At 37.7% G+C, this 25,053-nt stretch overlaps 1 protein-coding gene across 2 annotated transcripts in view; it reads left to right on the top strand.

Annotated features, from left to right (window-relative positions):
• Positions 1-25,053, top strand: part of crybg1.S (crystallin beta-gamma domain containing 1 S homeolog) — a 164,099-nt gene that overhangs the window by 55,707 nt on the left and 83,339 nt on the right. The window contains exon 2 of one of the 2 annotated variants that reach the window (XM_018265409.2): positions 79-226. In XM_018265409.2, the coding sequence (XP_018120898.1) occupies positions 79-226 (148 nt within the window). Of the gene's footprint in view, positions 1-78; positions 227-15,586; positions 15,946-25,053 lie in introns of those variants that run through there. The other variant, XM_018265410.2, reaches the window with a different exon arrangement.

The raw sequence follows: 25,053 nt of genomic DNA, 5'->3' as shown, positions 1-25,053 counted from the left end.
CCAGGATATAGTTTCATAAAATGTTTGTGTCATATCTTATTCTATGTTATATAAAAACTGTATTCATTTCTTCTAAAGGTCCTATGAAAGCCCAGATAGTAAAGACGTCCAGGCATATTCAACGTTTGCATCCTCTCAAGAAGAGACTGAAGGGACTTCTGAGCTACCTTTGCCTTTAGAAGAAAATATGGACCACCTGCAGGCATCTGTGACTCAAACCCATGAGGTAAAAGCCTGTTGATTTGATCTTTCTAGTATTAGATTTTGGTTGTGGCTATAGGTCACTGCTGTTTGGCAGAATGTACCAGTGCATCTCTCTTTCAATTGTACTCATAGGCTAATGACAAAAAACTCACAAATATCTTTTCACTGAATAACTTTCTAATCACTATATCCCTGCTGGTGCACTTCCAAGAAGTGGAGCAAAACTACTTAGTGGATTTACCACAAGATGGAGCTATTAGGTTGTTCCAGACCTTGTAAGGTCAGCTGAAGTATGTTTTTTAACTAAGGCTATCATTATATGAAGCGCTGTACAGCAGCTTTTCGGGAAAAACACAATTTTTTCGGTGGAAAAAAAACTATATTTTTTGTGATTTATTAAACTCTGATGCTGCTAAAAGTCCAAATAAAAAAAGTGCTCCATCTCAAACCTGCCAACATCATGTAGAAGTCAATGTCACATGTCCGTATTATAATAGAAAGCAAGACAAATCCAAGGCAGTAGCTATGACTGCAAAGTGCTTTTATTGGGGAAAAATGCTCCCCGTCAGATGTCCCCGTTTACAATTGGAAGATTCCATGATCTGCAATGGGTTTTGTACAATAATCAGAATAATCTGTGGTTTCTGGGCAATTTTCAAAAAATGTGAGTATTAGGGCATCAAATGCAAAAAAAAAAAAAATCGAACAATTCTGATTTTTTTAAATAATATTATTGAGTTTTTGAATTTTTGATGTATATCCGTGAAAAATGTGCACAGGAGTTTGGTAAAAGTGGTTTTAAGAAAATAGTGAGACATTTTCAGAGAATTTTCCCCCTAAATGTCAAAGGAACAAGTTCAAGGAGGTCCTTTCAACTTAAACCTTAGATGTAGGTGAGTTAAGCTGGCCATAGACGCAAAGATCCGATCATACGAATTGAGGATTCGTACGATTTTCAGACCGTGTGTGGAGAGTCCCGACATTTTTCGTCTGGCGGAGATCGGTCATTTGGTCGATCGGACAGGTTAGAAAATTTCTGCCGGCTGCCGATAATATCTCTGCTTGTATACGATTGCTGTCAGGGGCAGAACATCGGCTGATCTGTTCTTACTTATTTGATCTGAATGGTAAGACTTTGATCTGAATGGTTAGTGGCAGGTCGGTAGATGAGAAAGACTGATCATACGTTGATTTGTACGATCGGATTTTGCGTCTGTGGCCAGTTTAACAGACATACAGAAGGATATTAATTGTTGGAGTTTACACTGGTTGTAACTACATCATAAGTGCCAGGAGTGGGTCAGATATGGGAGTGTCCTGGGAGATATTTTTTTGAGTTTATTTGAGCTTGTAGATTTCTTTGTACATTGTACAGTTAATTAGTTACATTTTGCAGGGGAAAAAAACAATGGGCTTCATTGCAAGATTAGTACAAGTATTGGAACAGTTATTCGGATAGCCTGTTATCCAGAAAGCTCTGAATTACCGAAAACACTGTCTCCCATAGACTCCATTTTATCCATATAATCCAAATTATTTAAAATTACTGTATATCCTTTGACTCTGTAATAATAAAACAGTACCTTGTACATTATCCAAACTAAGATATAATGAATCCTTACTGGAAGCAAAACCAGCTTATTGGGTTTGTTTTATGTTTACATAATTTTCTAGTAGACTTCATATCTGAAGATTTAAATTACAGAAATATCCGTTATCTGAAAAACCTCAGTTCCTGAGCATTCTGGATAACAGATCCCATACATGACCTGTACATGTGAGCATTAAAAAAATTCAGCTGTGAGGAGGTATCATTTAATGTGTTTAGAAGTGTGGGAGAGTTGTGTTTGCCAGATGCTGATGGCTGGGATTTTCTTACATATGTTGCAATGGGTTTCTCTAGCATGATGAGGCTTGACAAGGCAGCTATGATGAACCATGTGTTTAGCAGAAACATTCCACCTGAATGGCAGGAAAACGAATTAGAATATTGAAGACAAAATTATATTAGCTGGTTCATGAAAAATGAAATGAACAATGTTAGACAGCTAAACAAAAAGCAGCAAGTAGTCAGCACAGTAGATTTCCAGATTCCAACGTAGTGCAACGTTCCCCAGTAGCCACTTTTCCACACGTATGTACAGGCAATTTGAATTGGAACAGCACCGTTAGACTGGACAGATAAGGGTTGGAACTGGGTGAGTCATGGGTGGAGACTTTGACAAGTATATGACTGGACTGGGACTAGGATGGATGGAGACCATAAATAGGTGGGTCAGGGAAGTAGTGTTGCAGGGAAAGGCAAGGAACAGCCTTGGCTCACGATTTAATGCAACCTTGCAGAACAGCAAAATTGTCTATTTCAGTGCTCAAGTAAGAGTTTTCTCTCTTTCTGGGTCTTGATAATATATATTTTTGATAATATACTTCTTGCTATTTTGTTTTAGAGCAGACACCATGGAATGGAAAGTCAGAGTATAGTCTCACTACCCTGGCCTTGCTTTGGAGCTTAAGCTAAGCATAAAGGGGACATATAAGAGGTAATTTACGTTTCCCTAGGGCCAGGTGATGCCATAGGTCAGGCGGAATGGGCAGGGCCCCCGGAGACATTCTAACACAAGTTAGGTGTTGTGTAGTGGGTGAGGCCTTTATTTTGCAGTTTGTACACTACCTTGGAAGTCATAAATTACCATTATAGTATTAAAGGGGACCTGTCACCCTAAGAAGAAATTCCAGATGCTATTTTATTGTGTTAGTTAATACCTGTTATCAAGGCAAGACTTATATCATCCCATAATTTATAGTATGTGCCACCTGATGCAGGTACCTGTGCACAGGCTTCTAATTTATAGATAGTGAGGATGGAGGGGACATATGAGGAGGTCAGGAATATCAAGAAAGTGCAGAAATCAAAGTGATTGCATTGCCTCAGCCATAGAGGTTGGCAGGAAAAAATATGATTTTTAAATCAGTAATAACTCTTTATGATAATTGTAAGCATATATCAGCAAATGAATAAAAATCATAACGTGTAAATGAAAAGTACAGAAATAACATAAACAAAATCAAATTAAATCAGTGCGTATTTAAATCAGTTTTAACAGGTACGGATGTTTAAATTGAAAAAAAAATTGCATTTCATGTATAATTTAAAAATTACTTTAGTATACAGCTTTTATCTGCTCATCAACAGGTCCCCTTTAAGTAAACGTTCTAGCACAACTTTATACATCTTTAAACTAAAACAAATGTGCCTTTAAAACTTTCTGTTTACACTTTTTTATTCCTTTGCTGAAAGTATTGCACTCACTTTGCACATTGCACAGTAGAATGCTAGAGAGGGGGTACCCTAATTAAAGTGTAATTTTAAAAAGAAAACAATCCTTTTCTGCTGAAATGTGAATTAGATGCTCTATATTATTTAAAACTGCCTAAATTATGAAGATGGTTTTACTAAAACTTTTTTAGTAGAAAAAGGGTGATTATTTCTTATTGCTAATCTTATGAACCCATGCACAGGCTAGGGGGAAAGTCAGAAGAAAAGGGTCAGGTGTGTATATGAAGCATAGCTCTGGATCATATCTCATATAATAAACATGTCAGTCTTTGTGACAGCAGGACCTCACAAGAAAAATCCACCAAGTCAAGATTCCAAGATTATATGTACAAGTATGGGATCCGTTATCCGGAAACCCGTTATCCTGAAAGTTCCAAATTGCTGAAAGGCCATCTCCCATAGACTCCATTTTTTAAAATTTGGATTATTTGATTATAATGATTTCCTTTTTCTCTGTAATAATAAAACAGTACCTTGTACTTGATACCAACTAAGATGTAATTAATCCTTATTGGAAGCAAACCCAGCCTATTGGGTGTATTTAATGTTTACATGATTTTCTAGTAGACTTAAGGTGGGAAGATCCAAATTACAGAAAGAGCCGTTATCCGGAAAGCCCCAAGTCCCGAGCATTCTGTATAATAGGTCCCATACCTGTACTAAGTATCCAATGAATCTATTTTCAAATGCAATTCCTGGTATGCATAGGTTCCTCCATACATAATCATGCTTGATAAAGAATTTTTGTTAAGAAATACACTTCGGCAGATTAACCAATAAATATTTTAAAAATAACCGGTTATGTTGAATACTGAATTTAGACCCCGAGTTTGTCTGGTATATAGTTTAAAGATCCATCCAACTTCAGCTCTCAGTAATTTCAATCGCTCAATACCCTGTACTTTCAGTGATCTCACATCACCATCACTACATTCTTTGAAGTGTCTTGACACTGGTGAAAATGTGTTCCCTGATTTTACATGATAGTCTCCTATCCATTCTATCTCCAGTACTTGTTCCTTCCACCCAGTTCCTTTATTAACCCTTTTGATTTTATTTTTGTTTTCTAACAACCTCACATACTGTATACTAAACTTGTTTCATGGCCGCTATATGCTGTTTAGAGTTTACAATAATTTGAATATTTAGAAATTTCTCCATGTGCAGTTCACAGTAAACATGGGTAAAGCTCGAAGCTCATGTAGTAATAGGAGAACAGTATTGAATTAGCTAGTAATTAGGTTAAGAAATGTTTTATTAAACTAATTGCTAATAAATAGAAAGGAAAACAGCATGGACTGATTGCAGAAAATGAAGCATGAGCAAATAATGCAATTATCAGGATGTAAAGGAATTGGTTCAGTTTCCGGCGATATGATAAACACTCCTCAGGCCCATAATGGGTCCTTGTACTGGCAGTTCAGCAGGTTAGTAATCATTTTCCCTATCCATAAACAGTGATATCATAAACAATTTCCACAGTTTATAACAAGGGTTTGGCCTGACTCAGCATTAAGCTATGAATCACTTTCCTGTACACAAAAGGTAGATGTGATTTTGTGACTCTTTTTCCTTTATTTATTTATTAATTAATGTACAAAGTTTTTATAAGAGCACAAAGGCAAGCAGTAGGGTGGCGTGCTTTTCTGTCTAAGCTAGAAGTGATTGGCTCTTTTGTCTTTAATACATTTTGTAGTCCCCCATTAAAACATTGAGGCCTATGGAACAATGTAACGGGTCAGTGCCTATGGCAGCAGCACACCAGCGTCCATATAAAAATAAAAAAATGTTCCAGTCTGCCATTGGAAGTGAGAGAGGCAGCAGATTAAGAAGTAGGTGGGCTTAATTTCACATTGCTAAAAAGCTCCCTATGTACAGTACCATGGGTGCCTATGATTTAGTTAAAGCATGTTCAGTCAATGTTGGACTGGAATACTTTGGGTCCAACCCTGCCTGTAGTTGCTCTAAGTGCCTGCTATGGCAATCATCTGCAAGTGTTTGTGCAACTATAATTGCAAGCTGTTACACCTATCCTTACCTGCTTTGCTTTTTGATAAAGTGCCCCAGAGATATTTACTAGGTGAATATGATCGCAGCAGTAAATACAAAGAACACACATGTGATTTTTATAAATGTTAAAGTACAATTCAGAAAACTATATAGTTCACAATTTTTGTTTAGTTTTTTTTTGGCGGGCAAATTAAGGAAGGGGTAGATAGACCAAGTAAATAGGACCAGACAAAGTCAGTCTTTTCTGCCTACCTGTTAATTTACTACAATCTGTAACTGGTGTTACAAAGAGCCATATACACCCAGTAATTTAGTGTAAGCCCAATAACACCTTCATCTATCTGGGGTATTTCAAGTGGAGGAGAAATGTCAGATACATCTCCATGCCACTGTTATTTAGATGGAAATGGAAACCACTGGTACTCAGCCCCAGGTGCCCATGTGAATTTTTGAGACAAACTACGATATTCAGTTTTCATCTAATTGACAGGCAGCACAGAATGGTTTCAGCAGACAAATGTAAAGTGTACCATATAAAAGACAAATATGTAGGCCATGTATTCATTTATATTCATACTAATCTGTTAAATCACTACCCTCTATTCCTTTTGTGAAGATTTCAGCTTATAGTAAATGGTTAGCTGTTTCTCTAATTAAAGTGGCTTAGCGTGCACCTCCTATGTACAGTATGTATGAAATCATTTTTGGGTGCTCTTTGATATTGCACAGTTTGCCCTTTGGCCAGGGTTTAACCTTGTATTTTATAAATACAGTTCCTAGTCATTCAGTCTAGCACATTTTATTGCCATAATGCTCATAAAATCCCAAGTTATGGTAACATGGGCTCTGGAAGACGTTTTATACAAATTATAACTGCTGCATGTATGTATGTGTAAGTATAATGTGTTCAGACAAGCTGGAAGGGTTTTTCTCTGCAGCAACAATGCAAGCCTGTTTCTGAGCCTCTCTATTCAGGGTACTGATCAAGTTGGGAGGAAGTTACCAATATGTATAGATAAGGAATTCTAAAAGAGCCGTCTAGGCAGCCATATTTAAAATCAAATGTCAGACACTAATGGCAGAATGTAATATGTTTGTGAACTTTATCGACCTTGTTTGCGTCATTTTTGACTGATTAAAGACCTCAACGATTTCCTCGCAAAATTTGGGAGCAAATTGCTTTTGGGAATGTTCGTAGAGTGTGTAATAAATTTTTGAACGAAACTCCAGAGCAGGTATTAAAGGTTTGCATTGCGCTGGGCTGCAAAATTTTAGGGGTGGAATGTTGCCCAGCCGCATCCCTAAGTAGCACAGGGGACGTACTGTACAGCGCCCCCCCCCAATGCTTCTGATGTGGGGGGGAGGCACGCACAAAAGCGGGTACTAGGGCCATGTGGCCTAGGAGTGCCAAGTGGAGGAAATCTGGCCCTGGAAACTACTCTTGATCTTTTCAAGGTAGATAATTAGATTAGCAGCAATTAACTCTTTTGTCATGACTATTTTTGTTTACAGATAAACAGGAGCATTATGCATGGGATTATCTGTGGGACTATACAGCTGGCCATACACTGCAAAAACCACCTGTTTGTTTAGGTCACCAAACTAGTGGATCTGGGCCCAATTTGGCCAGCGTCAGTCACACTGGGTGAATTGTACTGATCCAATAACTGGAGCATATGGACGGTCCTAGAGACCATTTGAAAAGGACTGTGTCAACTTGTCAATGCAGTCATAGACAGATTGAAGATTAAACCTGCCTATAGACATCTGGCCCATTTTCGGCTAGATACAGTATCAGTCAGTCAGGCCCATTTGTGGGTCCCTACTGGGGCCAAGAAGGTGCTGACTTGCAATGTTTCTGGGCTTGTACATGACAATATGACATTGGGGGTCACAGAATGATTTGAACAGTGAATATATTTGCCCTGTGCATTGTTATATTTACCTGAATTAGTTGCGTATTTAATGTGTGAAACAGAATTGCATATTTTTTTCGCACTGCGAATGTCCACAAGAGCTTTTTAAATATGGCAAAAATCACAAATTGAGAAGATTTATGCACACACTTACTCAACTACTTTGGTGGCAGAGAAAATATTCACAAAACAGTTTTGCAAATTGCGAATTTAAATTGTTATGGTGGAATTATTTTTTTTGCTGATAAATGAGGCACAAACCCCCATATGTAATAAATTAAATTAAATTTACCCAGGTGCAGTAACCCATAGCAACCAATAAGCTATTTGCTTTTAAACAGGTGACAGGAAATGCTTCCTGCTGTAGGTGATTAGACCAGAAGCAAACTTTGCTCCTTTTAATACTTATTTGCCTATTAGTTTGTACAAAATGTTATCAATTACACACACAAACGTTTTTCTAGAATGGAAATTTATCCACATTGCATTTTTCCATTGATTACTTTTATTACATTCATGGAATGTTCATGGAAAGGTTTAAATAATAAAATAAAATTTACTTTTTTGGACCTTGAGGCTTTGACCTGCAGGCAGATCTTTTGGTTCATCTTCTGTTGTTCAAAGCTTCACCTCTTGCTCTATCCAGTCCTGGTCCAGAAACAGAGAGAACGTAACATCATCTAATACAGGATGTTATTGCTGTTGTTGGGGGAGGGGTGAGGCTGTAAATTAATTTAGGCACATTTTGGGGGTAATTTATCAAAATCCATAATGTTCTCACTATTTTTTGAAAACTACTCCAACCAAATCCGCACTGATTTTCCCCTATTTATCAATACATTTTTCATGAATTTTTCTTGTGCAGGAAAAGTAACAATAAAATAGAAAAAAAATCTGAATCGTATGATTTTTTTTTTTTGATTTTGCACTTGAAACCTACGATTTTTTTGTAAAATCGTCCGAAAGCTGCGTTTTTTTTTGGAAACACATCGCAACTCAGAAAATCTTCCAATTGTTAACGTGACATCTTCCATTGACTTTAACATGTTTTTGTAAGGTCTGAGTTGGAGTACTTTTTTCATCGGGCTATAATAAATCCTGAAAAAAACAAGTTTTTTTTTCATCCCTTTAAAAGTCCGACCAGAAAAATTTGGAGCATAATAAATAACCCCATTTATGTAGCACCACAGAAATCAGCATAGTCTGCATCAAAATTCATGAATGCATAATCCTGTGGCAACAGTTTTGGGGACAGTAACCTTGCTTTCTGCTAATGTGTTAATGATTTCCCACACCCCCTAAATTTAACTTCTCAACAGCAGCTCATGGCTTAGCATTGATAGTGTCACTGATGCTCAAAAAATGGCCTAACAAGATCTGAAGAAAGAGAACCGCTCTGAACAACGTTGAAAGTATGGATCATTATTTCTGAATCTTTCATCAATCAAAAAAAAAGCCAGTTTACTTTATTACTAAAATGTAAATTTTTCAGACACAACTACAAAAGTTATATTTTGATGGTAGTGTCTCTATAACTAATAATTATAACAAATAATATTTGTTAACAAAAGGCGTGGTGGGGCATGGAGGGAGTAGTGAAAGTGGCGTGAGGAAGGGATTAGATGTAGGTGTGGGTCATGGTAATTAATAGTGCATTTGGTGACAATAGAAAATAATTAAAGGGCGTGTGGAGGAAGAGTGACAAACAGATGATTTAAAGGTCAGCAATAGATTTATCTGAGGAAGGGATTCATTGGGATATGAGGCGCAAAGGCATAGGGGAAAATTCACTAAAGAGCGAAGCGGCTAGCGCAAATTCGCCAGCGTGACGTAATTTCGTTACTTTGCTACTTTGTAAATTCGCTACTCTAGTTCTACTTCGCACCCTTGCGTCAGGCGAAGTTGCGCTATGGCGATGGGACGTAATGCTAATTCACTAACTTGTGCATTTTACTGAACGTTACCTCTTGCGCCAGACTTGCCTTCACCACCTCAGATCAGGTGAAGTGCAATAGAGTAGGTGAAGTCCTAAAAAACGCTGGCGTCTTTTCCTTTTTTAAGGGTGATAGGCTGAAAAAGATCGTAAATTTTTTTGGGGGTACCCTCCTTCCCCCCTACATTTCCTAACATATGGCACCTAAACTATACAGTGGGCACATGTGTAGGGCAATATAACAATTCCATTTTATTTTATGAAGCTTTCCCAGGCTTGTGTAGTGTAATGTATTTGCTGCTACATATACGTCCATTGTACTTTAACTTGGCGCCTTATGCAAATTGGGCATCGCTAGCGTAACTTCGCTTTCCTTGACGCAACTTCGCTACCGTTCGCCTCCCTGAGCGCAACTTCGGATTTTAGTGAATTAGCCGCGCCCTGGCAAAGTGTGGCGAAGCCTGCTCTAGCGCAACTCCGCAGGTTAGTGAATTTGCCCCATAGTCTGTAATGTGTTATCAGAAAGCCTAACTGAGTTTCAGGAGATATTACAGAGTACTGAGATTTACTTTCATAAATAAAACAAACCCATCAGCTATATTCATAAATACATTAGCTGCGTTCACTGCAGTCATTGCATGTTAATAAATACAAACAGAAGGAATCCCAGTAGGAAACCCAGTACCACTTTTAAAACTTCTATTTCCATGGAACACATTATGGGCTAAAGCTCACTGGATTTTAAAGCATACACACAACCAGGGCCCCAAAGAAACAGATCAGTTTCAACCTTATTGGGGTTAATCAGTATAGTACATGATTTTATAATCAGCATTAGGGATGCACCGAATTTTGGATTTGGCCGAACCCCCGAATCCTTCACAAAAGATTCGGCCGAATACTGAATCAGCAAATTAGGATTCGGATTCAGTTTGGCAGGGCAGAATGATTCGGGCGAATCCAAATCCTGCTGAAAAAGGCTGAATCCTGGCTGAATTCCAAACCAAATCCTGTATTCGGTGCATCCCTAATCAGCAAATGTAAAGCCATTGAAGTGGATGCACATGAAAAGCTTTTTTTTTTTTGTAAGCCTTTATTTTGCTTTTGATATTAACAAGGGGTACAGAAGGGGTCAATTATAACATGAATCATCCGAATATTGCATACATATTGTCTCCAGAATATTCAGTAGGTCATATTACTGCTATTGAGCTTTGGCTTCTTGTCTTTAATTGTATTTATTGTTAACCTCATATTTCTACTGAACAGTAAATATGATTGGGGTAGAGTGGAGGGTAAAAGGGGGGTTAGGGCATGGGTGTAAAGGGGGTATGGAAGCAGGTCTAGAGTTTTGTTTTTGTTAACTTTTCCTTTACAAGTGCTCACTCTTGTACTTGTGTCCTTACATGTTGATTGTTTATTATTTTGAGCCAATATACTGTATCCAGTCTATCCAGACTTTTCTAAATGTTTTTTCCCAAACTTTATATTTCCATGAAAAGCTTTTTGAGTAAAGAGACCTTACTTGTGTATATGTTTAGCAGAGGGAATCATGGTACCAGTATCACTCCTCAAATGTAAATATTCATGGAATGCCCTATAAGCTGAAGTTCTATTTGTTCTATAGCACAGTCAGAGCAGATGTTGACTAGATTCCAACTACAGATTGATTTTACTCTTTTTGAGCTCAGGGTGGATTTCTAAATTGGGTGCCCCCTAGGTCAGCTGTAACCATATTGTGCACCCCAGCCGACTGGCAACCACACTGGCCCAGCCATCCGTTACCCTCAGGTCCAGGGAGGGAGGGCAAGAGGGAGGGAGGGCAAGAGGGAGGGAGGGCAGGGGAGAGAAGGAGTGGGCAGGGGAAGGGGAAAAAGTGAGGGGGAGGAGAGGCCCTAGGCAGGTGCCTCTTCTGCCTACCCCTGGTTCCAGCCCTTGGTACCCTGGCAACCTGATGTGCCTTGTCCCCCCCTGCATGCTTTTGTGCCCACCTCCTACTAATTTGTAATCCAGCTGCTATGGACTTCTACTTGTCCAGTTTTCCAGAAGCAGATGCAGCCCCTAATTTTGTGCCACTCTAGGTCTGGGCCTCTGTGATCTTCCTACACATCTGGACTGATTGGGTTTATAGGCAGCATTGTTATAGGGTGTTCCATAAAAATGCAAATATCCCCCCAGGACTCCTTTTGCTTTGAATGCAAAAGTAGAAATAATGTCCTTGTCTTACATGCTTTTCTTGTAAATAAAAACAGAAATGGATCTGCAATTGTTCTCTATAAAAAAAGCAAGCAGAAAATTTGAACTATTACAGGAATAAAGTTTATAGAGCAGCAATTTGCTTTTAGGGCTTTATTATACTGGAGTTTGCTTTGTAAACATGAAATTGAAAAAAAAAGTCAAATGTCCTTTTACATAATGTTGTTTATTAGCTACACCCTCATGCTGCCTTGTAGGCCTGCATTGAAGTGCATTATACTATGGTATAGTGCAAAGCAATTCATGTACCCTCTATCCACAGGAAAGAAAGCTTCCTACAGATAATGTCACAGCAGAAGTAACAACAAACATTGAAGGAGGGTTTTGTATACCGGTAATCAAATTATCCACCTTGCCTTGTTTGGCCCAAAATAAAAACGTCGATTTTTTTCCCTTAAACAATAGGCAAAAAAAGTATGTTCTGCACAAGCTCTATCAATTGAACAATAGAGTATACTGCCCCTTTAAATGTGTCAGCAGATACAAACCATTGTAAAGTGGACAGAAAACATACTTTTCTTGGATAGTCTTTGCAGGCAGTGAAGCCGTATGGCAGATGGGGTAGTTGTGATATGATTACTGCAAGAGCATGCAGGGAGTCAGTAGAGGCATCATTCTAGTCTGGTTTATGCCTGCTGGTTATTTCTGAATGTGAATGAGAAGCAAATCATAAACCAAATGCTCTTGTCCCATTCACAGATTTCTGATGATTGTCATATAGTTAATCAATACAGCTAGTGGTTACACACCAATATTACAACTAAAAAAATACACGTCTTGTGTTAGGAATGAAATTTTAAATGATATAGTGAATTATTTGCAGTCTAAACAGTGTAATTTAGAAATAAAAACTACACCATAAAAATCATGACAGAATCCATTTAAAGGGGAACTATCACCTAAACAAAAAATTTAATAAAAGCCTCATCATATTGAAATAAGAAACTTTCTAAATACGATCAATTAAAAACTCTGCATTGTTTCTGAAATAATCAAGTATATCTTCACGATACCTCTCTCAGCATCTTTCTCTCTTCATTTTCTCTTAATGCAGGAGTTGGGTGTCAGATATTCACTGACAGTTAGATCCAATACATCTTATAGAGGTGCTTCCATTCCTAGCAGATTAATTAGAGCTCCCTCAAACTGCCTTTTGCACAAATTCTGCATGTAGAGAGACATGATGTCTGGTGATTTTAATAGAGAGAGCTCTTAATACATCATCTAGGCAAAAGGAGTCCCCTATAAAGGTGGCCATAGACGCACAGATCCTATCGTACGAATCGATAGGAGAGTGTGGAGAGTGCCGACATCTTTCATCCGTCAAAGATCGTCGTTTGGTCGATCGGACAGGTTTGATTTTGATCCGACAAATCCCGCCGGAGCCCATTGCTCATCGTAATCGGATTGTTCGGCCCTACGGCTGATATAGCCATGCTCGTTAATGGCATATCGGAGAAAGGTCCGCTCGATTGGCGATGTCGCCAAACGAGCAGATCTTTGCGTCTATGGCCACCTTAAGAAACAGATGCTGAGAGAGGGATAGTGAAGATAAACTTTATTATTTCAGAAACAGTACAGATTTTTAATAGATTATATTTGCTTCAGGAAATGTAGTATTCTGATGCTGATATTAAATTTTCTTTTTCACGATAGTACCCCTTTAAGTATATTTCAGCATAAGAATTACTAACAAGGAAAAAACAAGTTGTGCCAGGTTGTTTTAGATCATTGCCAAGTGCTAATAGAGTGCAAAGATCGATCTGAAATTCTTCCCATGAAACATTATACTTTGACACTGCTTTCCAACATTTATTTGTGTATAGTGGCAGATATCTTCATCTGTGCCTCTTCTTAGGTGTCAATTGTATAAAATTAGCGCAAAATTTATTTAACCTTGATGTTATTGTGTAAAGAAAGGTCTGAAGGTGAATAAAAATATTTTTTTTAGGGTCACAAGTAGGTTATAGGTCAAACTTAGGCGCAATTGTAGCTTTAGGATAGCCAGGGCACTGGACAATAACTGAGACTACAGGGCAGTGATTTCAATACGGATCGGGAGAGTACCTGATGTGAATGGAGGGGTTGGTTATCGGATCCAAAGGTTATGGTCCTTACAGTGCTGCTTTTAATTTAATTTTTTGACCTGTGCCTGTGGCATGATATTAGCTGCAAGCCGAGCAGCACTACAGTACAGTATCTCGCCGGTTCATTGTACATTGGTGCATTTACCTAATTGGCTCACAGGAGGGAACTCTGTGTGGGAGAAGGGGTTTGGCACCTGTGGTGGGATATACCAAGGCACTCAGATAGATCTTTAGATGATACCCAGTCTGTGGAACTAGCACATCAGACGAGCTGAAGGGTAATTTGGATGCGTATAACCTTCTTGCAATTAACCAACCCACTGCCTAGTTAATCCTTCTCCCTGCCAGTAGCTGGATTTTAATTCACACACACTGGACAAATTGTTTTAAATAATAATTTATTAAAAGTTATGTCTTAACCTTTTTCATACATGAGTCTTTGGATGGGAGGGTGCAATCAAATGGGTCAGTTCTTTCTTCTTTTTTGTTAATATAGGTCTAGCAAGGCCCATCCACTATTTGGAACTCACCCTGCAGGGTGCCTTTGAAGCTGTGAGGACTCTAGGTTGCATATTCATTGTTCAAATTGCAATACCATCTCAATTAAAATGGAGCCTTCTGCTATGAATTTCAGGATTCTAAGTGGGGACAAAGTGAGAAATAGTAATACTATTTTGGCCTGTTCACCACCTGACCAAATGCCACTGCACATGTACCTTAAAAAACAAATCATTTTGTTTTATATATCACTAGCAGTACAGGTATGGCATCTATTATCTTGAATGCTTGGCACCTGGTGTTTTCCAGATAAGAGATCGTAAGTCTTCAGCAAATCATTTAAACATAAAAATAAATGGAATTGGATTATTTTGCCATCAATATGGATTCATGCAGCTTAAATACCATTAAGTACATGGTACTGCTTTATTTTTACAGAAAAAACAAATTTTTAAAAGTTAGAATTATTTGCTTAAAATGGACACCATGGGGTATATTTATCAAAGAGTGAAGTTAATAATGAAGTTCCGCCACTAGAGTGAAATTCCGCCACTTCCCATTCATTTCTATGGGGTTTTTAAAGGCGTATTTATCAAAGGGTAAAATTTCACTTTCACCCATTGATAAATACGCCTTTCAAAATCCCATAGAAATGAATGGAGAGCTGCGGAATTTCACTCTAGTGGCGGAACTTCACTCTTTGATAGATTTACCCCATATGGGCGATGGTCCGTAATGTAGAGCTTTCCGGATAACGAGGATCCCATACCTACATGCCACCATTTCAGTCTGCATGGGAATATCCATCAGGGTACCTAATTATAGATCAGCACATTTACATATACTGCTGGTGATGTCTAATAAACATTCATTTTGTTGGCATAGAAATTAAGTGTCTGCTCTGTATTTCTGCCAAGTCATTTCCTACCCCTGGCTGTTAGAGCATTTGAACTTTTATCTGATTTAGGGGCATTTGTCCATAATAGTACTACATTATGTTATTGTAGAATTATCATACTCAACCAGAAATACTTTTTAAAAAGGCATCCCACTTTTTAAAGACCTGCTATACCTAACATTTTTGCAGTATATCCCTATAGGGGCAAGGTTTTGGGAAAAGAAGAATTTCATTTATTCCCACTCTTTCCCAGCAGAGTGTAGCTTACATAATAATGACGTAGGGCGCTCAGAATTTAATAAATATAATATATGAGAGATGAATCAATGACTCTTGTTTACATTTCATTATTTCTGCAAATACATGTCATGCTCTTTTTTATCTCACACAGTAAATTGTAATTAGGTTTTGGCATTTTTTTGTCTCCTGCCAAATGACGTCTCGGTACTTGTTGCTGGAGCTTTGTCAGGAAAAGTGTTGCCACACCCACTCAGGGGCACACCTTGTTAACTCTTCCCACATAGAGCACAAACACGGTGTCCCTGAGAAACTGCAAAACCCAGATACCATCAGTGTCATTTGACTCCTTCACATTCCCATGGCTATACTCTAAAGGGGTGGAAATAATTGTCCGTCGCCTGCTCTGGAGAAAAGCAACTGTTAAGGAAAACTAAGAAAATAGCTTAAAAGGAAGCGGCAGTTTTCATGTTATATTTGTATTTTTTTTCTTTTAACTTCCTACAATTATTTTTTTATGCTGGATCTACTTTAAAACAGATATCAGAGGAGCCTGTCTTGTAGCCATGGTAAGTGAGTAACTTTCTATTTACACTGAATAATGTGGAGGTCTGTGTGCCTGCTGTGTGAGGATAGAGCTGGGCATATAGGAATACACTGTGAAAGTTACGTTGTCAAAAAGAAGATACAGAGGGTCCTATTGATATACAGCTGGACAAATACCTCTGTGTGTCCTGTGTGGTTCACTAGTCAGTATCTATTTGCCTTACACATCAACCTGTTTTTAAAAGAATCATGTGAAATATGCTGTATTTGAAGACCAGCTTTTGTTAGTTTTGTGAGATTCGCCAGACATTTTTATTACATTTTTTAGACAAGTTAATAAAATAACAGAAGTAGCAAAGTAAAACATACAGTGACTTACTGAAACCTAATACATTATTGCCTTCCTTGTGTCTCCAATTCGGCATAAGTCAGAGTTAAAGGGTAAATACCTATGAAGGGTTTATCTTACAGGTCTTATTGTTCACACTAATAAGTAGCACATTTGACCATGACCAACTTGGGCAATGCCTTATGAAGAAAATATCTCCCTGAAATGGCAACCCTCATTTTTTGCATTGCAAACATTTTCAATGGCTTTATTAAAATTGGTTTCAGTTTAACTTTTAACAGTACCTGCATATCATATTGAGTTAACAGGCCACTGGCAGCATTTACATTTCACACCTACATTTCTTCAAGGATGCCACTTTTTTTTTCAGAAGTACAGCTACATTTCCAGGCCCAGGAGAAGTCAGTTTACTGCAAACTTGTATAGGTAAATGTTTGTAGCAACCAGTAACACATTACACACAATGCACTATATGGATGGATCAGCAACATATGTTTTCTTTTAGCTTTACTTCTTTATTAAGGCTTTGCTCCTCTCTCGGCTGTAAATATGTAAGGCCCTTGTGGCTGGGATTAGGGAATAAAATACCACATACTTACTTTATTTTTTGATTAAAAAACTAAAACAGTACTGATCCTAAAATAAACTTTGGATGTTCCAAAGATAGCCCAATATACAAATGTGTGTATATAATAGGTGGAGGAGGAGAGTGTGTGTGCTGTGATCCTCCTATAGGATCTAGATTGGCCATGAATATCATGGTTGTGTGACCTTATGCATGTCATAAATAAGCAGACCATGTAAACATATTTTGTATTTGATAACTGGCTAATAATGGATTGGACAGACATTAATGAGAATTGTTTTTCTTCCTATTTACATTAATACATAAGATTAGGGACTGGCATATTGATCCCTTTTGCTTAGACTGGTCTATGATTCGGTTTACAGCTTCAAAATATGGTGCCTATACTGTTGTTGATGGAGATTTGCAATGAACTGCACATCTGTCCTCTAAGTTACTCTTAAGCACAATGTGCACAAGCTTGCTAACTGTGACTATTTATTATATATTTCTCCAGCCAAGTGCAGGGTATAGTTACATACTTACTGCAAAACCACGTCTCTGTGTTATAAGGATTTACTTTATCACTAATTTGCTTTTAGTTCACAAAATTGTGTCTATTATACGTTAAGGAGAATATAATTATTAAATAATTTTTTTTGCTTTTCTGTCTACATTTTGTATAAAGTTTGAAAAACTGTTGGCAAAAAGTCTCATGACTGCTTAAATGCTTGAGGAAACCTGTTCTGGAATATAATTCTTAGGGGCAAATTCCCTAAAGGGCGAAGTGGCTAACGCTACCGTTAATTCGCCAGTGTGACCTCATTTCAGTACTTCGCCAATTCCCTAACTTCGCTAGCAAAAGAGACACACGCTAGCGATCATTTGCACTCTAACGCCAGGCAAATTTTCGCTCTGGCGAATGGAAGTAACTCCGCAAATTCACTAAGATGCAGATTTTACTGAACGTTACCTCTTGCGCCAGACTTGCCTTCGCCACCTCAGACCAGGTGAAGTGCAATAAAGTAGATAGGACTTCCTCAAAATTTAGTTAAAAGTCCAAAAAACGCTGGCATCTTCTCCTTTTTTCAGGGTGCTAGGCTGCAAAAGAGCTTAACATTTTTTTGGGGTAACTGGCTTCCCCCTTACATTTCCTAACATATTGCACATAAACTATACACTGGACTCATGTAGGGCAATATAACAACTCTATTTTCTTTTATTAAGGTTCCCTGGGCTTGTGTAATGTAATGTATTTGCTGCAACATATACATATAAAAATATCCATTCAACCTTAACTTCCCGCCGTATGCAAATTAGTCAATGCTAGCGCAACCTCGCTCTGCTTGCCGAATTAACACTAGCGCAACTTTGCCAGTGTTCGGCGCCCTCAAAGCAACTTCGCATTTTAGGGAATTCGCGTTGTCTGGGGAAATTCCGCCTGGCGAAGTGATGCGATGTGGGCGAAGTGGACGCTAGCGAATAAGCACTGCTTAGGGAATTTGCCCCTTAGCATCTGGTTTTTTAAAGGTTTAAAAAATGCTATTGTATCCTACTCCCAAGCTATATCTATTATTATAGAAGGGTTATTATAGAAGGGTTCAGGCAGATCAAAAATGTATCTGTTCATTTGCAAGGTCTCCAAATGAGCAGATGTATACCCAAATTTGTCACCAATGTGCAGGTCCCAAACCAGGCAGATTTGACTGTTTATAAAAAATAAATGTTTTGTGTTATAGTGATCCCAATGCGGATGCAGCACAAGTCTGGATTGCACTAATATCCAGCCAATATTCCATGGCATCATTTCGCACCTTCACTTTAATATGAGCTAATTGAGTGCAGTCAATAAAAATAATACATGTGCTAGAAATTATTAGCGATGAGCCAAACTGGCCCATTTTCCTTTGCTGAAAGATTAGTGAAACTACAAATTATCACCAGTATACATTGGAGTCAATGGGAATGTGAAATTGCATTGCGGTTAAGGTGTTTTTGTTGGCTTTTCGGATGATGCACTGGGTTTAAGAGCAGATTTCCTGGTCCCGCCAATTGCCAGTTGGTAGGCTGCAAAGAAATGTGCATGCTAGATCTGCTGATCTTAATGTAGGTATGAAAACTGGCAATACTGAGGCAATCCTAAATCAGTCTTGACATAGGCATGGCAGGCTAGTCAATCTAATTGCAGGGATGCCAAGGGCAAGTCAATCTTGACACAGAAAGCTATTGATTTTTCCTGTGGGATAACATAAAAAAATTGATGCTGATGAAACAGCAAATTTTTCTGCATATCTTTACCAGGCACATTCCTAATTATAATGTATTTGTGCAGTCTTATCTCCTCAAAATACGACCATACACAAGGTTTATATTAAGCGTTATAATTGTTTAAATAGTTTTTTTGTGTAAACTGTGAGGCATTGACATTCATATTTATTCATATGGAGCATGAGATATGTTTAATTTGTCAAACTGCAAACATGGCAGTGTTCCACATGTCAGAGAGCTGATTTTAAGTTATAAATGACTATGATAATTGCCCCCACTGGAGGTGCAGGCTAATAGAGGCTAATTGGAGGAAACAACTAAAAAAATGCCCCTGCAAGTGCTAAGCCACCTGCTCCGGATAGAGCTCCCAGTGCTGGCGGCTATCTTTAGCCATCTTCTTTATCCTGCTCCACTTGTCACTTGAGTGCCTGTTGTTTGCAGAACATTTTAGCAAATTAATTACAGTGTTATTTGACAATAAACACTTTTATATAAGAAATTAAACTTTAATATATATTTTCAGCATTCTTGCATATTAAAATATCTGCCATAAACTCAGTAATGTAACAAAAGCCCTAGGGGACTGGGAGCAAAATCTGCGCCCTCTCCACACACCAACCTAATCTCTTTCTTTGGTGGGTCCTATGGGGGGGGGGCAGCCACTGAGCTCCTGTGGTAGCTCTGCCATTGCTTAAAGGGTGGTTCACCTTTCAGATAACTTTTAATATATTTTAGGACTAGTCCACACGAGGAGATTCTGGGAGATTTTGTCACCTGGCGACTAATCGCCTCATCTTTTGAGCGACTATCTCCCCGAACTGCCTCAGCGTTTTTCCCCATAGGCTACAATGAAAAGTCACCTGCGCTAATGCACACGCGGCGATGTGTTTTCAATAGTCGCCCGAAGTTGCCTCGGTTTGGGGAGATAGTCGCTTAAAAGAAGAGGCAATTTGTCGTCAGGCGACAATATCTCCCCGAATCTACTCGTGTGGCCTTACCCTTAAAATGGCTAATTCTAAGTAACTTTTCAATTGGTCTTCATTACTTATTTATTATAGTTTTTAAATGATTTGCCATTTTCTTCTTTTCTTCTAACTCTGTCCATCTTTCAAATGTGGGTCACTGATCCCATCTAAAAACAATTGCTCTGTAAAGCTACAAATGTATTATTATTGCTACTTTTTATTACTCATATTTCTATTCAGGCCCTCTCCGATTCATATTCCAGTCTTTTATTTAAACCAATGTGTGGTTGTGTGATAATTTGAACCCTAGCAAATAGGTAAAATTAGAAACTTGAGAGCTGCTGAATAAAAAGCTAAATAACTCAAAATTCACAAATAATAAAAAACAAAAACCAATTGCAAATTATAAGTTAACCCAAAGGTGAACATCCCTTTTAGACTTCACAGCACAGAGGATTTTATCTGATGCATATCTGATGCAATTTGTCCATGCATGGATACAGGAACTGAATTATGAACAACCTTTTTATAAGCAACAATTTAATAAACACAATACCCATTATAGAATTGATAGTTTGATTCTTTTGATTCCTATAACAAATTGTTAACATGCTTGCTTATATACAAACACCTATATATTTGACATGCATGTGGAACTCCATTTGAAATGATGTTTAACTTCCTCACACTTAACTCCTAAACACATCTAAATGCAATTCAAGTGCATTTGAGCACAATATGTTTGTAAAGGTACGCCAAGCTTATCTGAGCATACTGAAAAGCTCTTATATTTGTATGTATAATTATACATTTCTTTTGACTAGAGTCAACAATTTCAAACAACCCTGTGTACATAGTTTTAGTGTGGGACAGACTTTATTTCCAAGTATTAGTTATAGGATAAGTTAGTGTTAGATTTACTGTGGATTTCCAAGCTAGACTGATTTCAGGAAAGTCAATTTGAAGACACCCATCTTAACTGTCACTATGAATCAGTTTATTGTGGGAATATTTTGATAAAAAATTTTCTTTAGGTGAGAGAATTGTACACTGCTTATGCTTAGCGCCACCCATCTTCTTTCTGTGAGTGTGTGGAATGCACTTCATACGTACTTTTATTTATGCTCCACTATCAGCAGAGCATAACGTTTGTATTTGTGCCTTTATTTTTGAAAAGTTATGGTAAATTAAGGCGTAATGAAAAAGTAATAAATACTTTCATTCTGTCCCACAAAGCAGCAGTATTCTTATATTTAATTTGGGTTTTGTAGGGACAGAGAAGGATGTAAAATACCACAAACAAAACACAGTATGCTGCCCACATTTTATTGATTTCTTGTTGATAAATGCATCCCTTCTTTTCTCTAGATTAATGATTAGCTACAGTAATCAACAATAATTTATGGTGAACTGAGAACTGCTCTGTCTAGGCCTGCAGAACCTTCTGGAATTCACATACACATGTACAACCAGAGGCTATAGAGTGTTCTTGAATTGTTAAGAGTGCAGGTATTTCAGTAAGATGACACTGCATTGAAAACTTAATGAACTACATTATTTTTCCAATGAGTTTCATGAACCTTTGTTTTTATCATTTACCAAGTATTTTGAGAATTCAGAAAATTTTGAATCTAAAAGAATACTTAAACAAAACTGGGTCATGTCACCAATCAACCACAAGAAAGACAGGGCATTGTCATAGATGTCTTCCACTATCAGCCAAAGGAAATTAGTATAATATGGAACCCCAAAAATATTGGTACCTTGTTAGATGACTGTGTGATTTTTCCCATTTTCCAAAAGGTTAGGCTAAGCACAAAAAATCAATGTAGTGGATAGTGGCAGATGTGATACAAATTAGTATATAGGGGCAGTGTTGGACTGGCCCACCAGGATACCAGGTAAACTCTAGGTGGGCCCCTCATGCTGCTAAACATTTGGCCTATTTCATGGTCATTCCCTATTTCTATGAGAACAAAGAAGCTAAATAGATGGAATAATAGATTACAGTATGTAAAGAAAAGACACTAGGAGAATAAAAATCGAGGAGAGGAAGAATAATAGTACTGAAAGTGGGCCCCTGGTCTAAGGTTTTTGGTGGGCCCCTGGTGTCCCAGTCTGACACTGTATATGGGTATGGTGTAAAGAGAGTGTTAAGGTCTCACATCAGTTATACCTTAATTAGAACTGAAGTTGTGGTAGAAGGCACTGAACTTTCATAGGATTTAACTTACCTTTATTGAGTTAAAGGGGACCCGTCACCCAAACAAAATTATCCAAATCCTATTTTATAATGTTAGTCAAGCAAAATAAACTTTAATTACACTGTATAAATTATTTGAATCTAGTTTCCATCCGTCTGGGAACTCATAATTACAGCCACCAGGAAGGAGCCATTTTGTGAACACTGTTATTAAGGCAAGCCTTGTATCATCTCAGAATCTTGTTTGTGCACCAGGGGACAGGGACCCAATGTCCATCCCCATGCACTGGTTACACAATTAAAGCGTTAAGGGGGAATGTAGGGAGAGCGGTGACATCTAGGAAGTGCTGAATGGAAAGTGAAAGTAATTGCTTGCCCCGCCTCTATGCCTAGGCATAGAGGAGGGGTAGGCAATACTTGATTGACAGCTGATATTTTTAAATGAGTTTACAACAGCTATGAATGCTTTAATAAAAAAAAGAAATTGGATTTCATATTTAATTTAAGAAGGACTTTTATTATACAGATTTTTATGTCTGGGTGACAGGTCCAATTTAAATATATGCATTACCTTTATTCCAAGAACATTTTTGAGGTTAGCAAGCCTTTAAAGGGTTTGTTCACCTTCCAAACACTTTTTCCAATTCAGTTGTTTTCAGAATTCACCAGAATTAAGACTTTTTTTTAATTGCATTCCATTTTTTATCTTTTTCCAAAATTGAAGTTTAAAGGAAAACTATACCCCCCAAACAATGTAGATCTCTATTAAAAGATACTGAGTAAAACAGCTCATGTGTAAAACCCTGCTTCATGTAAATGAACCATTATCATAATAATATACTTTTTTAGTAGTATGTGCCATTGGGTAAACATAAATAGAAAATTGCCATTTTAAAAAATAAGGGCCGCCCCCTGAGATCGTAAGATTCACTGTGCACACATACAAACCACATGTAAGGTCACATGAGCCAATTAACAGACAGAGTTCTGCCTTTTGCTTCCTCACTTCTTCCTGTTACAGTTAGTGTTGTAGTGTTTCTGGTCAGGTGATCTCTGAGGCAGCACAGATAGAGTCACGAAATGGTGGTTCAAGGCAAGAGATGTAAAAGGGCAATATTTATGTAAATATATACTCCAGTTTGGTAAGATTCTTTAATATGTCATTCAATTTGATATAAACTATCTGTTGCTTAAGTATTCATTTTTGGGGTATAGTTTTCCTTTAAAGTTTAATGTTCCTGTCTCTAGTGTCTCAGTCTGGCAGCTAAGTGATCCAGGAGCTTTCTGGATTGTTACAATTTGCTACATTTAGTTGATACAATTAGTTGATACATTTCTCAGCAGTATCTTTTGAACATTAGCAACTATTGTATCAATTCTAACAGCTGTCTTTAATGAAATTCAGGGATTCTGCTCAGCAGAGACAAAGATAAAAAACACATCCAATAAATATATCAATTTAGAACAGTTACCCCCCCCCCCCCCCGCCAGAGCAGCTTTGGAAGGTGAAAAATTAATCTGCACTAATATTAGAAAAACGGTCACAAATAGAAAGTGATTGGAAAAAGTGGTTATTTCTGGGGAACTATCTGAACAAGGAAAAGGAAAGTCAGTCTGTAAAAGAAAAAAGTATTTATATACAGCATTGGCTATGAGATTGCAATATCACTATTTACAAAGTGCTTTGCCTCAATTAGCTAAAACTAGTTATTTAGTGTCAAGAAGAAATGACAATGATATTGCCATTGTGATGGCAGAAGGTATGTTGTGTCAGGAACCCCTTTACAACTGTATGTTTGCCATTTACACTGCACAGAAGTACAGAATCAGATCTTTTGATAGTGCTGTTAAAAGACAGTTGTGTGTGTCTGACCCAGGATATGCATTATTATAGAGTAGTGTTATTCAGATTGGTTGTTTTGCACCTCTTATTGTACAACAAGGTGTTACAAACAGTGTCATCTTACTATTCTGCTAGTGCATCAGTCTTAAATATCAACCTAACTGTCTTTTGCCTGACCTCTCCTAGCTTGCACTAAACCCACTCTCTGCTTTAGTAACTGGTGCTGGTGCTGTATCAATAAATGATGGCGATGGTTGTGTTTGTGGCTCCAGACAATATAGGGAGTGATTTCATATTTTTATAAGAGTTTTCAACACTATAGTGAAGGCAACCTAAGTGATGCAATGACATAGAGCAGCTATGTAGAATAAGAGACAGTGCTGAAAATAAAGCAAAAGGGATTTTGCTACCCATTTCTGTCTGTGTAAGTACAGATTACTGTTGTTCATATGCAGACAGATCCACTCTTTAACTGTATAAACCATGGCGGAAATTCACTAAAGGGCAAATTTTTGCCTCGAAAGCTCCTCCACACATCGCAACACTTCATCAGACATTAATTTGCAGTGCATACGCTAATTCATCAAAATGCGACGTTACGTCTCAGCAGACGAGCGATGGCGAAGTTTCATCAGTGAAACTTTGTAAGCACGAGCATTTCATAGTGAAATTTTGCTACCGTTTATTACTGCCTAGGGAAACTTCATGAACACACTTACGCTCAAGTAAATTTAAATAGTGCAGGTACATATAGACTATATATGTGTCTTTATTAGGCCACTTATTATTAAAAATGGCCAAGGAAGCACAATAAAGTATTGTACTAGACATGAGCCCACCCTAAAACAAATGTGGCATGACATTCAAATGAAAAAAATGCAGACTGGCGAAAGGGGTAACATAAAAATCGTTTGCCTGGTGAAATGGCGCAAAACTTT

Source organism: Xenopus laevis, chromosome 5S (genome assembly GCF_017654675.1).
Source record: "Xenopus laevis strain J_2021 chromosome 5S, Xenopus_laevis_v10.1, whole genome shotgun sequence".
Lineage (NCBI taxonomy): Eukaryota > Metazoa > Chordata > Amphibia > Anura > Pipidae > Xenopus > Xenopus laevis.
This window is presented reverse-complemented; position numbering and strand designations above follow the sequence as displayed.